Raw genomic sequence first — 17,700 nt, forward strand, 5'->3', positions numbered from 1 at the left:
TACCCTCCACTGATAAATTCAACCATTTAATTTCTCACTTTTTGCTTATATTTCTTGCTTACATTTCTTAACTGAGATCTTTCCTCTTATCCCAGTACAGATTATTTTCTCCAAGAATTCTTAATGAGGGAGATGGACCTCCAAAAATACATAAAAAGAACAGTTAAAATGACAAGCTAGGAATGTCTAGAAATAGAAGACACCTATTAATAGTTTTTGATTATATACTTAGCAAAAAAATCAAAGGAAGAGAACCGTGACAAGATAGAATAGAACAATGTACAGACTGTAGAAAAAAATACTATATTTTAGTTCATCTAACAACAGAAGAATCAGGGACAAAATTAAAATGTTATAGATGAAAGCAAAGTACGTGATCTTACTCCTAGCAGGATATAATAAGCATAATTATTTTAAAGAGTAGGGGCAGTCGTGAAATTAAATCATGGAGTGATTTAGGTGGGAAGGGACCTTATGAAATCCAACCTTCTGCTCAAATGTGCTAACAGCACAGGAAAGTAGAGTTTCATTGCAGATAGAACATGAGATTATAGGAGAATACGGAGGCTGTACTTTCAACTACACTGAATGAAGTCAGTAAGGTCCAGATTATTAGACGTGGCAAATGAGTTGCCATCTGTTTTGTTTTTCCTAATCTTTCCCAGTGCAAAGCACCTATGGAATAACTTCCACAAAAAGCTGAACACCAAAAGCTCTATGTACTTTCCAATGTTTTATTAGGTTGAGTAACAAAATTTTGAGTTGTCCAAATTATCTTAGGTTGGAAAAACAGAAATAACAAATCTCCCATCAGCTGGCACTTATGAAATCTCAGCCATCACTTTGCTGTGACTTAGTTTCTCTGGACTAAATTCAGTTGTGGCATCAGGTGAACTTCTGAGGGGTACTTGAGACATTTTCCAGGGGCTGAGAGTTATGGCACAGCATGTATGGATGGTCCTGCCCATGTAGTGGCAGCAGAACATCAAACAAAATATCTCAGGGCATCTCCAATGGCACCAGTTACCTGCACACACAATTGAACTGGCCTCTCCATCTGCTCAGTGTTGATAACTACACCTTTCATAAGTAAATGGGAGTTTTCCCAAAGGTATTTTTACATTTTTAACTGAAAATGGCAAAATTTTTGAAACTAAGCATTTCAAAAGAAATAGAAGGCTTCAGCATAGTTTTAGACACTGCTGAAACATGCTATAATTACTATTTTAAATAAAAACTTCCAGTTTGCTGATTCAAAATGAATCTTGGCTTGAAATACAAGTTAATTAATGGGGCAAGTTAAATTGAAACTGAAATGTAAGATACTGAAATGACAGAATTAAAATGAATTCTCGAAACCATTTTTTCCCCAATTTTTGCTTCATTTTTTGTCCTGATCAGCACAGGGAAATGTTTTGATATGCTGAAAATTTCTGTGGGATGGGAATCCATTTCTTGCTCATCTGCAACACTTACTAATCTTTGTAAAGTATTTTGAGAACATAACAATCTAAAGCTGAAGGATATGATTAAAGCTATTTGACACAGAGACAAAGCAAGGCATAAAAATAATTTAGGAGTAAAAAAGGTTAAAAAGAAAATCCAAGAGTAAAACTGCCCGGATAAGACTCCTCTCTCCTTGTTTAAACCACCAGATCTTAATATCCAAAATGCTTACCCTGTCACTTCAGTTAAAGACAGAAGTGGTACATCCAGAGTGGCTGAAGCTGAGGAAAAGAGGAGCAAGGTCACCTTGGCATTAGTTTCCTTTTCTCAGCCCTCCAGAATGGAGAATGCTCAGGTTTCATGTACACAAAGACAAGACGCTTGGGTGAGCAGTGCTGAGTTGGTAACTTGTGATCTAACTAAAGAATAGTGTGAAGTTCGGACACTAAATCAGGGCAGTAAAAAGAGAGTAGAAATCTCTCGTTTCTTCTACTTACCAAGACTATTGTTCTTTCTGCTAGCAATGCAAAAGAAGGCCTCAGTTTTCAGTGCATTTTGAATACTAAGATAATGGATGGTTCAAAGATACATTGTTTACAGAAAACCTGAAAGTGCATTCAACTAATCTATGGAATTACAAGTCTTGTTGCTGTGATACTTGGAGGCATTTATTCCTAGGGTGAGAGCACAAGCAGTGGTAAAGTGGTAAGTGGGAAACAAGTTGTTCAACAGCATAACAGCTTTTGAGCTTCGGTATATAGAAAGATATTATACGTAAAGCAGAACTCGGCAGTGCCAGGGTAAATTTTTGTAAAACATACTTTCTAGACAGATAGTGTTGCAAAAGGCAATTTAAAAGCATCATAGAGATTTTACCAGGTTGTTATATAGCATAGTATCTCATTCAGCAAAGAGTATTTCAAGTTTCAGGGGAAGCTTGTGTGAATATCACAGGAAATCACATACTTTTATTAAGTGTGATTCTACAGAGTGTTAGTTCTGTTTAATGGATAAGGAGCTGACGACACAATCATGTTGTGAATATCATTCTCACAAGACTGAAAAAAACAGAGATTTCATTAGATTTAATATGTGCCAGCAAAGTAATTGCAGGCTGTGCCCAGAGGCACAACACAACAGAAAAAATTTTTATTCCCACTCACACAAGCATTACACCTCCTACATTGCACCGGAGTGTCAAGGGATTCCAAGAATTCTGTCAGCACAGATGAAGGCAGATAGGAAGGGAAGATATCGCTAACTTTATTGGAAAGACAAATACAAGATGAAAAACACATAAAGGACAACAACTTGAAGTAAGAGAGACAACTGAATACAGCTTGGAACATATCTACTGGTCATCTGGATATAGCCGATGTTAATTTTATATTCAGAGAAAAAATGAGAAACTGGTGAAAAACACTGGTAAAAGTAGCTAATTAAGATGGATTCCCCTACAAGTGCAACGAAAAAGCAGACAGCAGCAGACTTTTTAATCAAATAAGATGTTGCAATAAGCCAACTTGAATTCAGAAAGGACAGCACATAGGTTTTATTAACTGGAGAGGTCCTGTCAGTGTCTGAGATAGATGGGACTTCCAGAATTTCAACAGACAGAAAAATTCCACCTGTCAGTGTGGAAATTAGAAGAGCGGGACGTGGTAAGTATGCCACACCACACTAACTACGGGATGCTCATCAACGGTTTCTTGGACTTGAGCAAAATGAGGAAAACATGGTGCTAAGCTTGGGATACTTTTCCAATTAGAAAAAGATTGAATGAAAATGATTGTGGAAGTGTTTACTCCAAGATTATCTTGTGCTACACTAGGCAGAGGCATTTCCAGTCCCGTTTCAAAAGCAAGGAATACTGGCTGCAAAGCAGAGTGCTGCCTTGATGGATCTGAGTGGGCTCCTCCACTCTCTGAGCTCAGAAGAGTTACAGAACTCACTTTTTGGAGTGTACCACAAGTTTTGAATTTTATTAGATGTGGAAATCATAGCTGCCTGAAAGATGACCAGAAATCAGTTTGTCAAATGGTTCAGTCTGTTAGAAAGAGAAATTCCCAATGGACTGACTCATCTACTTTGCAAGCAATTTTCAAAGGTTCCGATTAGATGTGTGGCTGGATCCTCCTAGTATCTATTTCAGGGGGAAGGAAGACTTGGGCATTTGGAAGGTATCCAAAATTGTGGGCCTATTATCATTTTAAATAAATTTTACTTAACTACCTACATGGAGGCAACTACGGATAATCTTTGTAAGTTGGAGAAATATTTAGAACTGCATGACAGGGCAAATGGGAAGTTTATATTCTAGTCTTGAAAGATGCTAGCGCTTCTGAGAAGACTTACTTCTGATGGTAAACCTCTTTATTTGCAATTCTGCCACAATCCAGATGCTAATTTTATATATTCTATTATGTATGATTTCATTTAGAAATGCATGTTTAAAAAGGCAATCATACTAGTACATTGTAAAATAAGGCTTGATTGTTGTTTCTAAGAGAAACTATTTCTAGGATAGATCATGGATTGTGTGGGGTTTTTTTGCTTTTTTTTCTGTGTAAGTATCTAAATGCAAAAATATGGAAGGCAGAGGCTTTTCAGTGACAATACAGTATTGCTGGAAGCACAGGAGAGTATGTATTTTAATACAATTATTGACAATATAATTAATCCGTAGCCAGATTAGTGATGTTTAACAGCAACATATTAGAGATGCAGATTTTGTGGTTTTCATTTATTCTGCCATAGACCTGACTCTTCCTGTACGTTATCAGAATCCTTGGAATGATTTTCAGCTGTAAATAAGTACCAGAGCTGGAACAAGAAAAATAACTTAAATTCTCATGTTTTAAGCCAAATATAATTCCCTCACCAGTGCAATTAAACCGCTAATTCCCAGACATAAGGAAAGGTTTCAATGCCCTTAACAGCAGCACTCATGAAAGAGCCCATGTGTTTCCCTGCACTGTGGGATTGCCTTATGATGACAGCAGGCATATTCTGTTAGAAAACAGCTGTGTATCTTCAGCCAGCCCACATAAACTCCACGGTCCTTTGGTCTGATAGCTTTTTTAAGGGTAGAGTCAAGGTAATTTAAATGAGTTAATTTAATTTAAATTATCCAATTTGAAAAGAAAAAAAAAATGAATTGCCTGAAAATAATATAGCATTATCTGATTATAATTATCTGATTAGTGAATGAAGTTCTCTAATTTTATCTTAAAATTTCATACAAAAATAAATTACAATCGAGGTGGTTATAAATATTATGGAGCTCTTTAAAACTGACTCATTTCAGCATCAGTGCTAGCAGAGTACCTTGCTGAATTTAGAAAAATGTTGTGGGCAAAGAACAAGTACTACAAATTTTCTCTCAGTAAATGCTTTCTCCTCCCCACCTAACATTACCTTTTTACACTAGAACACAAAAGACTTTGTTTTTGGAAGTGACAAGTAATTTTGGGTGCTCAGTCAGAGATGGATAGAAAGAAGTTGGTTTTAAGCAGTGTTAAGTGTCTACTCCAACAGCTGCCTCTTTACCCTCCAATAAAGGCCCTTAATGTCTCTCTCCAGCATCCTGTGTCCTGTCTTGCACCAATTACAGAATTGCACATGTGATGCTGATTGTGTAAACCCCTCTCTCTGAGCTGTACCTTACTCAAGTGCATATAGAGTGCAGATCTGAGATTAGTCTGAGTATAATTACAAGTGGAAGGATGTTTAATGGGCTGAGGACTGGTACTCCCTGTGATGCCTCTACTCAGCCACAGGAATATAAGTAGCATTTAAGCTATGTCTATGGTCCTTCAATATGCTCTTAGATACTTACAGCCAATTTTTAGTGTATTCAAATGTTCAGTTTTGATTTTTCCTCAGAATACTTTGAATTTAACCAAGATTAAAATACAATTCCTAAAATAGTTTCTGCTTCCTCTGTGTTTCCCTAAGAGCCTCCCACCAAAATATTTTCTCTATAAAACCTGAGATTCTGTTATTGACCCTAAAGGCTCAAACACAGAGATACATTGGCAGTAATGGATTATTTTTTTCCATAAGAATGCAAAAGGAAGAAGTAGTAAAAAAAGGAAGCATATAAGTAATTTCATCCTCTGGTCTACAAAGGGGAATCTACATCACTGATTTTACAAAGCCAACAAAATATGACGTTTATCCACCTTCATCCCTCCTATTACCTTTCCAATACTGTCCCTGCTTTCCCCAATCTGCTCTTTACTTCACTAAAGCCCCATCTTCACCACCTTTGTTTCCCTGGTTCTCTCCATTTCCTTCATCTCATTTTCTCCAATTCTCTTCATTTGTCTATGCAGCTCCACCATTTCAATGCTCCAGGCTCCTGCTCCTGCCTGCATGCACCTTGCTATACTGCAGTACCTTTTCCTCCTCTTGCATCGTGGGCAGCTCCCCACTGGCACCGCCACCCTGAGTCTCCACTTCACCTCCCCACCTTGCTCTGAATTAAAACACAGTGCTGTTGCACTCAGGCACCTGCTTCTTCTCTCACCATGAAACTGATCTAATTAATTAATGTGGGTTAATTAACTTGTTTGGGTACCTAGGAATTCCTGAGAGTTAGTAGAAGCAAATAAGATGAGGAAAGTGACATAGTCTACAGCGATAATAAAATAAGCAGTGAAAAGCAGCAGCTTTTCACTGTCAGCCTAACTTCTGTCAGGATATGAGTGCTGCCACCGCACAGGAAGCAATGACACGATGAACCAATTTTATCTTCTTTAGCATCCTGGAAATTATAACACTGAAAGTTGCCCATATCCTACACACCAGAGCAGCCTGGAAGTTTGCCTACTGAGAAGCGTTTCTCACAAACAGAAGCTGTGAAATGGTTTTGGAAATAAAGTGTTAAATTAAATTGGCATTTCTGAGATCTTTGCCAGCAGCAAAATGTCGCTGAAGAGACATCAGCACAGAAATATGCAGGAACAAATTTTAAGAGCATTCCCTAGTCTGATTTAATAATAATGCTACAATCAGAAGAGCCTCCAAAAAGTAAAAGGGCAAGACAAAAGACAGCACTCTTCAGTGACTTCCACAGAAAAGAAAACAAACAAACAAAACATTTTGCAGTAGACAGAGCATGAGGCACAAGTATTGGGCTAGCAACTACCACCTTCTGACAACCCCAGCTATACTTCTGCAGGCAACTGAGGCAGGCAGGGTTCCTCCAGGTCCCCCCTTAGAGAAGCAGTGCTTCTGTCTGCTAGTTTGGAGTCTGCCCTCTGTCAGGCTGCTGGGGTTAAAGACTGTCCTTAAACATACTGAAGGACAAGATCTACTGGTGTCATAGAGCTGTCCCCTCAGGATACATATCCCCAGTGTACACATAAAGAGGAGTTCCTCATACTTTCTCACTCTTCTGCAAAAACATGTATTTTCATGTCTCTGCTTGGCCAGCAAAAAAAAACTGGTTAAATCAATGTCTGTCTGTGTTCATAGGCAGTTCTGTGCTTCACAAGGACTGTTGATTTTTTAATCTTATTCTTGAGAACTCCATTTCCTCTGGGTCTACTACATAAGTACCTTCCTCTCCTAAGGCCCCATTCCCTTAATCGTTATGATACCTGATATAGAGACACTCAGGTCAGTCACGATGAACCAGGGTACCACTTTGAGACCCTGGGTAGACACATAAGTGGTTTCTAGTAGAAATGCTGATACAAGCCTAATCTTTCAGGTATAGTAAAAATGAAAGACGCAACAAGAAAACACTCGAAGGACATGAGGCAATGGAAGATTGGAGAATATTTCCCAGAGGTGGGAAGTCTGTCTATCACATACAAAATATTAGGTAAATGAATTAGCCCTTTCTCCTCAGCTTATGGAACAACTTCATCTGTTCTACTGCTCTTTTATATAACATAATTAATACTACATTTACCACATTATTCCATGATTGTTGTATGATCTTAACGATACATAGCATACCCCTCGTGCTCCTAACATTTTGGCTTAGGTTTAACCAGCCCCCCAGCTGATAAGTGGACAGAGTAATTTCTCCATTGCTGCTCAAGCAATAATGTCATACCTTATAGGTAAGAATACTTGTGATAACATCCAAATGCAGGTGTGCTTTTACCATTCAAATAATTATCAGTAAAGGGACAAGCACAGCCCTTTTCCTGCAAAGCCTGCATAAATGAGCTTTGTGTAGGAAATTCAGAAGAGACTTGAAGGGAAATAAATTCTGCAGTTAATCATTCATCTTGAAGTGGAGTGACTGCTAAGCAGCTCTGCTGTCATTTGTAAAGCCTTTCAGCTGTTGTTACTACATGCTACTACTACACTCATGAGTCCATACAGCTCTAGTTTTGTTGGTCATGTCCCTGTCTTGCACCATTCCACTGAATTTTCCTTTTTCCAACCACATGAAGAAAGGTACCAAGGATTACCATGCTCCAGCACGTATGAATACCCTAGCCGTATCCCAGTTTGTACCTTTCCCTTTTTCTCTTTCCTCACAGCTAGCTCTGTTCAGTGTCTAGCAAGACATTTCCCTTTAGGATCTTATAACGAACAAGCAAAGATTGGCTACAGAAGCTGTGTGCATGATAAGAACCCTATACAAGTTAATATTACCTCAGCAACATGAACTTAATTATTCTGATAATATTGGAAAAGTTATTTCTCCACTTTTGAAGAGACAGGTCTGTAATTTTTAAAAGGCAAAACTTATATCCATAACCAGAAAGCTTTGGTCTGCTCTTCAATACAGCATATAAATGGTTTATGGATTTCATCAAAACTGATTAGTTCATTGTCTAGACCACAGATTATTTTTTATAAGATTTCTTGTCATATCTTTGAGCCATTCCTGTAATGATGGATGAGACTGGTGCCTTAAAATCATCATTTTCTCTGTCAGGAGGGAAACCCACTGAACCCTGTCAGATGGAATTTCACCTCATCCCCTCTAGCCTTATGTGATGTAAGAGCATAATGCATTCTCAGAGAGGTGTACATGAGTGCAGGATTGAACCTACACATAACTAAAGGATTGCTACTCAGAAGTAGAATATGAACTACAGAGTTGTTATAGCAGCTTAAACTTCAGCTTGGATAAGCTGAAATTGCTACTGAATCATTATACCGACCACAGGTTTTGACATTTAAATCAAAGCCCAGTGATTTTGGCCCTTCTGAGGAACAGCATTCCTAGAAATGGTGTCTGTCATTGTTAGCTTTATTCTCTCATAAATGAGAAGTATGGATCATGTAAAGGCATGAGCATCAAGAAAAATCTATGTGCAGTTTGCAAAGAAGTGAAACAATATGCCTTCTGTAATTCCAGGCCAAACCTTAGAGCTTGAAATGCCATACAGTCAATTCTATGCACACAAATAAATCAAAATAGATATGTACACATGGACCTTGTAACATATTTTTCTGCAGTTATGGGATGACAATGAGTCCAATTGTACATGAAGTGGGAAAATGTATATGTAATAATTCTCTTTTGCAGTAAAATTAAAGTCATTTATAGTAACAGACTAGGAGTAAACCACTGTCAAACTTGTCAACAGTTTTTACTTTAACCATTTGTCACTCAGAAAAATCTGCTTGTTGCTGATTTTCAAGAAAAAACTGAAATGCACTACTTTGCATTTCATTTTTAACAGTTAATTGCTTCATAATTATATAGCATACAGAAAAGCAAAGAGATTTTATAAACGTTGAATGATTCTGAAATGTTTGTTTCCCTCTTTATTTCCATTTCTTATGCAGATCCATCTGAAATATCTACTGTAAACTGACTTTCTAAAGGAAAGCAAAGTTAAATATCCCTCGACAGGATCTGAACAGCAGCTTTAACTTCTCATCACTTTGAAGGTAACAGTACTGACATATATTGCTGTGCAATGCTAAACTACAGCCCCACCTCTGGATAACAGATGATTGTGTGGCAGATGCACACAGAGCCCTTCCTCATTTCCCTGAGCCTTCCAGTGCATATCATGGTGTCTGTTTAGATGATAAACTCCTGGAAAGGCCTGGACACATACATTTGTTGTGTCAGCTCTACTATTTACAGTGTTTAAACTATAACCATGATTAATTCAGAGATAAACTATCCTAAGGAAGCTAACGTTACTTGCCCTGCAAAAGCAGGACCTCATATGTGGCATAAATGCCGTTTGCTCCTTTCTGCTTGCAGTGCTGGCTACAGCTCCCCAGGGAGTCATGCATCTTCAAGCCAAATTCACAGGTCACTCAGAGGAAATGAACACCGACTCTACTGGACTGTGAATTACACCATTGATACTTAGCACCCCAGAAGCCTGCAGCCTCTGTGCCTCCCACCAGTGTTATTCAGCCCCACTGAACCCCCAGCTTCCTGGCCAGAATGCTGCACTGAGCATCCATCAAAGTCTTGTTTCAATACCAGTTAGTGCCCCACTTTGTGTACTTGTAGAAAAACTGGCCCCTTTTATCATGTCACATAAACTCCAGCTCTTTCAATGTTAAAAACCAAGTGGAGTAATGGATCATGAATTATCAGACGGCATCCCATTAATGTGACTTTCCCTGTCTAATGTTTTCACAGGAATTGAAGCAATGGCGACTTTTTCAATGAGAAAAAGGCAATAAGAAAACAAACATACAACAACAACAACAACAAAAAGAAGAAAAGAGAAACAAAAAGAAACAAAAAGGAAAAAAAAAAAAGAAAAAAAGAAAAAAAAAAAAGGAAAAGGAAAAGGAAAAAGGAAAGAAAAAAAAAATAAAAAAAGCTATTTGCGACAAAAAGATTACATTCGTTTTCAGTGTGTCAATCTTGTTTTTCTACTTAATTTGATGGTAGGAAAGGACATTTAATGACACAAAGCCATTGTGCATATAAAGCTACATGTGCCTGTGGGCAGTACACCAACAAAAGGCATGCTCATTGTTCTAACACCCTAGACTGTAATTTATATCTAAGCCATAGGACTGTAATATAAATTGGTGGGTTACTTGTGAAAGGTGAAAAACATAGGCAAGTTTCACCTTTTCCTAAGAGTGTACAGCTCCTGCTCTTTAGTATTTATACTTACTTAACACAACTTTCAAATAACTAACTGTAAAGTAGCAAACTAGCTCCACCATCTAACTGGCTATAGTAAACTTCCCACCTGCAAAGCCTTCCTTAAGCAAGCAGATTCCCTTATTTGTGGTGAAAACATCATGGAAACACAAAGAAAAACAAAAGGGGGAAGAGAGCAGGAAATACACTTGACAGAGGAGAAACACTTATGTATTGTATTGTCTGCTTGGACAGTAAACTCTCAGCAGAGCCAATTCTGATATCTTTTTCTGTTCTCTATATAGCACTAAATCTCACTTCCAATGTTTAGAACTTATTGTAATACAATTTGTAGGCAAGATTTCCTAAGAAAGCGAGTGTACCTTGACCTGTTGGTGCAGAACACTATCCTTCCACATATCCACAGATGGAGGGCAACTTTTTGCTTAGGCAAATAATGGCAGGACAAGGGGGAATGGTTTTAAACTAAAAGACGGGAGATTTAGATTACAGGCTAGGAGGAAATTCTTCACTCTGATGGTGGTAAGGCAGTGGAACAGGTTGCCCAGAGAAGCTATGAATGCTCCATCCCTGGAGGTGTTCAGGACCAAGTTGGATGAGAGCCTGAGCAACCTGATCTAGTGGGTGGCATCCCTGCCCATGTCAGGGGGATGGAACCAGGTGGTCTTCAAGGTCCCGTCCAACCTGAGCTATTCTATGATTCCATGATCTGCAGGAACAGTTGTAATTCTGTAATTCATATATGAAAATAAACTATTAAGAGTCTACTTCTCACCCCTAATATTCCACTTTACAAAACACTTTCACACCCAGAAGTCTTGACTTTTGAATTACAGTAGTTGTTACTGCAATCAATACTGAATACCTCACAAATCTATTTGAGAAAGTCTCCATACTACTTCTAAGTCTTAACGTCTCTGTTTTAAGCAATCAAAAACCAGTAATCCTTCTTTTACAGAGTAGTAAAATCCACTTGTATTTTATATGGGTATATGCAGGTGCACAAAAGAAATTTTTAAGTGAATAAGAAAGAATCACTCTTACACTGCACTAAACTATGAGTCATGAACATATCCAGTAGCCCACAGTCACTTGTTTTATATTCCATTCACAAAGGAACTTACTTCAGCCCAGGATTTAAACCTATGCTTAATACCATACCAGGTTGTTCCAGTACAGCCAGGAAAACAATTTGCTGTGTCATGTTTGAGTTCTATAATATTCATGTTCTAAAAAACAATAACTAATTTATAAACATTTACCAATAAACTTAATTATATTTTTAGGCATTCCTCAATAGGAATATTCTATGAACTTTAGACGTGTCAATCCAAATCCAGTACTAAATTTTACATTTTAATGATTTAAATCTATGCTACAAACATGAAGAAGTCAAGGTTAAGAGCATGCCTTCTTTCCCAGTAAGCAAGAGGTGTGAACACTGAAGCTTCTAAGGCTGAACTGTAATTCTCTAAAATCAGCTCTATGTGTTTGGCCTTATAATATGACATCAAAACTGCTTTAAACAAGGTGAGGATTCCCCAGCATCAGTGAGGAATCTCAGCTTGTCTCTGGGACAAAGGAATTGTACGGAGTCAGGTGTGAGTGGCAAGGAATTGACATAGGAAGTGGAAAAAGAATGGGGCCAGAGGTGTGTAAGTGCCTACTGATTTCAGTCAGTGGAACAGTTCCTACAGGACCATTTCAGCTAGCTTCAAAATGGAACTACTAGAACCCCCTGCCTCGTACAAGGGTCCAGTTCAGATCTCGACTGCTTCCCAAGTCAAGTGATTTATCTGATACATGGTTACATCTGCCAACTTAACGTATGAGCATGGAGAGGTCCACTCCAAATAATCACTTAAACTATCAGACCTTTCAACCCCATTGCAAGTTACTTCATGGAGTGTGCCAAAATCAAAAGAAACGAAGAGGAAACAGATGCATGACATAAGACTGCATAAAAGTCAGAGAGAAAGGTGCCACAGTGCAAATGGGCACACTAAAGCTTTATCTAGTTCTATTACTCTAATGATTTTGTTCTTTTAACTTGCTTAATCTTTACTAACATTCAAATGGAAGGCTCACCACATGCTACTGGTTCTACGGAGGCAGAAACCATAAAAATACACACATGAAGCACTTAACAGCTACAGCCTCTTGAAAGATATTCATTGAGAAATGTAAGTACCTGTTGTCTCCAAAGTCAGGATCCTTGGTTTTAGCATCACTATCATAAACAAAACGCTCTTGGGAGATTACTATGACATTGTCCGTAGTTTCATTTCCCAAGATAGTGATAACAGGATAACCCATCTGTAGTGTCCACTGATCCATTACTTCTTGGATATTTACAGATTTTCCAACCCTTTTTAAAGCCTTCAAGAAAAAAGAAAAGTTTTAGTACGTCGAAGCAATGTCACAATCCAACAAGTAAAACTTTTTTTTTTTTTTTATCCCAGAAGAGTGCAATTTGTTTTAGAGGTTTCAATAACTACCAAGCATGTAAACACAACCATGTTTACACCTGGTGTATACACACATACTACATAATTATACCAACAGCCTCTGTGTATCTTAAAAACAAACATCAAGCAATCTTGCCAGAGACACAAGCCATGAAGTTAGGTTTTCCAAATCATTCAAGCATTTTCATTGTAAAGGAAGAAACAACCTGTTTTTCAGGGTCTTTACAAGTGTCACAGAAATACTGTGTGGCTGTTTCCAAAAGGTATTCTTGTCCAGCAAATGTTAAAAAAAAAAGAAAAAAAAAACTCAACAGTGTTAGTTGATTTAGGGTACCTGCAATAAGGCATGTTATGTTCAAAGGCCTGATTTCTGAAAGTACAGAGCTTCTTTGTTCTGAAAATCAAATGTCTGGTTATTTGAAAATATTGTCCCTTGTGTCTAAAGTGAGACCATATATACAATGATATCCCCAGCTCCTTCAAAAACTGCACGTCACAACACTGTAGGATTAATGTGTCCGTATTTGACACAGTATGTCAATAAAAGGCTGGTTTACAGGTGGAATTTCATCTGAAACAAAAAAAGAATCTATGGCTTCATGGGAGGTGAGACTGGATATGAGAATGACAGACATCATTTGCTATTCAGCAACAGAAATGTGTCTAGCCGCTGAACAGCCCTAGATCACAGATGAATGAACCTCTGATGAATACAAGCAGAACCCAGCAAGAAGTCTTCAGAACTGAAGCTGCAATCGCAATGCATTAGGAGCAAAGCGGCAGGCAACACATGTGCTTACAGGTGAGGAAAACAGAATTATTAGCCTTAACAATATATTTGAGTATACAGTATAGCCCTAGTGTTTATGACCCAGAATGAAGTCTCATTTTCATTTTATTAGCTGTGAGTTCTGCTGTTCTTTCAAGAGTGTGTTGATCCCTCTCTCTTCCCATAGCCAAGCCCTACTACAAAGGCTTTAACAGAGAAGGCTACCAGGTGAGAAGCAAGAAGTAAGAAAGACTTTTGCAGTGACATTCAACTTCAAATTAAGACAGAGATTTAAGAGCCTAAATGAATATTGCACATCTCAACTCTTATGTCAGTGCAAACATAAGGTTCAGTTCAGTTGCCCACTCATAAGCAGCTAATGTCCTTTGATCCTGACCTGCTACTCCAGAAGGGCACAGATTTTCCCATAAAACTTGGATCAAATCTACTGCCCCTAACTGGATATCTAAAACACCCTACAGCACCAAAACTGGCACTAGCTGCCTATATTTGAACAACTATCCCAAGTCCCTAGTCGACAGTCAGTGGTTTGGGCTCATCTTAAGGCAGCTGATGGTTGAGGCTCATCATCTAGTGGCTAGTCAATTGGATTACTCTCTATACTCTGCTGACTATATTGACTACATTTTGGGACTCCAGTTGTTCCTATCCAGCAAGCATCAGTTGTCCTGCAATATTCAACACATCCTCACAGAGCTGGTGGAGCTACAGCAGACACAAATATCTCATGTTGTAGCTGGAAGTCTGGTACAACACCTTAAGGCGGATATTATTATACATCTATGAACATGTAACTGAATCCAGACCAACTGAACCAGAGCTTATACACAGATACCTACTTATCTATATAAACGCAGATGTCTTGACCTCCAGCTGAATCCCAGCTTTGGTGTCAATGATTACAATTAGATTGCCATGTTTACATATGGCTTGAGCTGGTACTTGTGCTGAAACTCCCTTACTGTCCTCTATATTGGCTTATACTTTGTCTCTATTCTGATGTGCCCAGACTAGCTCTGTAGGTAATGAATTCAGGCATTATTGGCTCACTCTTTTGAAAATTAAACTCTGCCCTTGCAGATTCCTGGACCTGGGCCTACAAACTCAAACTTTGTTGTAGCAACAAAAGGGAGCATGGACACAGAAACCATTATTCTCTGAAAACGGTACAGTAATAGCTACCTGTTCAGACCAAACTTTAAAGATTTAATAGTTTTGTCCTTCACATGAATCATAACTCCACACAAAATCACAAACACACTTGATGTAGACGCCAAAGCAGAGCACTTCCGTGTGCCTTCTAGCTTATGAGCCTCAGCCTGCTGCCACTACAGTCAATCATAGCAAATTCCACAAAATAGTTTTTACTGCACATCAGTCACATAGCACAAACAAGGAAATATACTCTAACATAACAAAGAACTGAAATAGTGGGGAGAAGAAAAAAAAAATATATATATATATATATATATATATATCAGTGTTGCGACTGTTAACTCAAATGGAATTTCTTTGTATTAATGTTTAAATTTGCTCTGGGGCCTGAAGATCTCATTATGCTCTATTCAGTCCTAACCTTGCCAAGAAAACACTACAGTAAATTCTTGCTTCTCCCTCAGTGCAATAGATTAAAGCATTTTACCTTTGACAATGTGTTCCAGAGATCATTTCTGGCTGCATTGCCATACTTGTGAATGGTTAAATAGTCCTACAGAAATAAAATAAAAATACAAATCAGTATTACTATACACAAGCCAAACAACTAGAGCTGTGAATCATTGCTAGTATAAGTTAAATCACATTAATGTTTGCATTTGTCAGAAATCTAGAAATATACAGTATGTTCATCCCAAGGAAGTAAATAAACAGTTTCTTAAGCTAGTTTACAATGCAAAAAATATTGCTAAGAATTTTCACTTACAGCATTCAGCGTTCTTTTTCTGTGTAAATTAATCTATAAACTAAATATTTTGAATATACTTTTAAAATAATTCTCTAATCTCAGTATGGATTCCTAGGCAATTCTTACAATGAGAGGAGAAGCTTCTGAAACATAGTTCCACTTGCTATTTGAATAAGGACATCCTGTGTCTGGTGTGAATAATTTCATAGAAACACAGGATCACAGAATAACCTGAACTGGAAGGGACCCAACAAGGATCAACGAGCCAGTGTGTGTGCAGCTGGTCTAGGGTGATTACAGAAAAGTATTACATCTTATAAAAAGATCCCAAAGTTTGGAGATCTGTAGATCTTCATAACTGTAAAGGCTTCATTACATTTTCATATGAATGCACTCAAACTCCTCCTCTACTGTATACTGCAAGTAAAGAGAATCCTTTCACTCTTAGGTGGTGGTGGTGGTTATTCTTTTTAATTAATTATTTGCAGATCATGGAATTATAGAATACCTTGAGTTGGAAGGACACACAAGGATCAACAAATCCAACTCCTGGCTTCCACACAGGATCACCCAAAAATCAGACCATGTGTCTGACAGCATTGTCCAAAAGCCTCCTGAACTCTGGCAGGCTCAGTGCTGTGACCACCACCCTGGGGCACCTGTCCCAGTGCCCGACCACCCTCTCAGTGCAGAATCTTTCCCTAACACCCAGCCTGACCCTCCCCTGTCCCAACTCCATGCCATTCCCTTGGGTCCTATCACTGTCCCCAGAGAGCAGAGCTCAGCACCTGCCCCTACGCTCCCCTCGTGAGGGAACCACCATGAGGCCTCCCCTCAGCCTGCTCTGCTCTGGGCTGAGCAAACCAAGGGATTTCAGCTGCTCCTCATACGTCTTTCCTTCTAGATCCACCCTGATGATTGCTAGATTTATTACAACAGATTTAATTGAGAAATAGCCTATCATCAAAACTACAAACTCTTATCTAGGGAAATCCTGATGCATCAATGTCAAAATACCTACTACAGACAACTCAGGCTTTAACAGATTACCACAAAGGTTCTCCACCTTCACAGTGGAATGCTACAATGGAAAAGAGGTGACCGGAACCAAACTCTGTTTTTGCACAGGTATACACATTTATTTTCACTACATACAAAACTGAAGGTCTGAGGGAGTTATAAACTGAATGCTTTCACTTATTCAGACACAGTTTCACCTGACTGAGAGTCCATTCTTCTCCCATGGTAACCAGAAATATAATGCCTGATAAGCTACCATTATATTAAATTAACTTCTGAAATTAACAGGTTAAGCATATGACCAGGTTGGGTCTGCTCTGTTCAGGCCAAAAATGCTTCTCTTTTTCACAGTCATCTGGAGAAACAACACTTAGTTTCCCACCTTTCTGGGTCCCTAAACATCAGCTCATTCAAATACAGAAGTGAAATTCAGCAATGAGTGTTAGAATCACATATATTTCCAGCATTTTGATTGGAAGAATTAAGTGAAAAAACACACATCAGAGACTGTAAATCAATGGGTTACACTGCATTTGAATTTCCACCATCTTCACGTTACACAATGGCAGGAGACAGACACTAATTTACAGCACAATGATAAAACTGGGACGAATTTGCTGACTTCGTTATCTGTGCTTTGTGTGAAGTACGATACTTTGGGAATAATTAGTGTTTGGAAAGCAAATTTTCTGATATACAAATTGTAGCACCTGTGACAGATTTAGCTTTTGTCAGCCAACTCATAGTACAACAGGCAGCAACTCCCATTTAATCACAGGCTAGGAAGGCTAAAAGAGAACACTGACTCTCTAAATGCAGTACGAGTCTTAACAATGCCATGGGAATAACTTGGAAAAAAAAAAAAAAAAAGAAAAAAAATATATATATATATAATACAGGCTTCACCTACAGCACACTGTGCTTCCATTTTGTCTAAAAATACAAAGTCATCTGAGGCAGAGTGAAATATTCAATAGCTTTCAAAGCTAAAAAAGTTGTGAATTGC

At 38.2% G+C, this 17,700-nt stretch overlaps 1 protein-coding gene across 1 annotated transcript in view; it reads right to left on the minus strand.

Moving 5' to 3' along the window:
- The window catches only part of TRHDE (thyrotropin releasing hormone degrading enzyme), a 205,050-nt gene that overhangs the window by 56,808 nt on the left and 130,542 nt on the right, over nucleotides 1-17,700 (minus strand). The window contains exons 8-9 of the mRNA XM_084514641.1: nucleotides 15,414-15,479; nucleotides 12,705-12,892 (exon numbers count right to left, since the gene is read on the minus strand). Coding sequence (XP_084370767.1) covers nucleotides 12,705-12,892; nucleotides 15,414-15,479 — 254 coding nt within the window. The remainder of the gene's footprint in view (nucleotides 1-12,704; nucleotides 12,893-15,413; nucleotides 15,480-17,700) is intronic.

Source organism: Aythya ferina (assembly GCF_964211825.1).
Source record: "Aythya ferina genome assembly, chromosome: 1".
Lineage (NCBI taxonomy): Eukaryota > Metazoa > Chordata > Aves > Anseriformes > Anatidae > Aythya > Aythya ferina.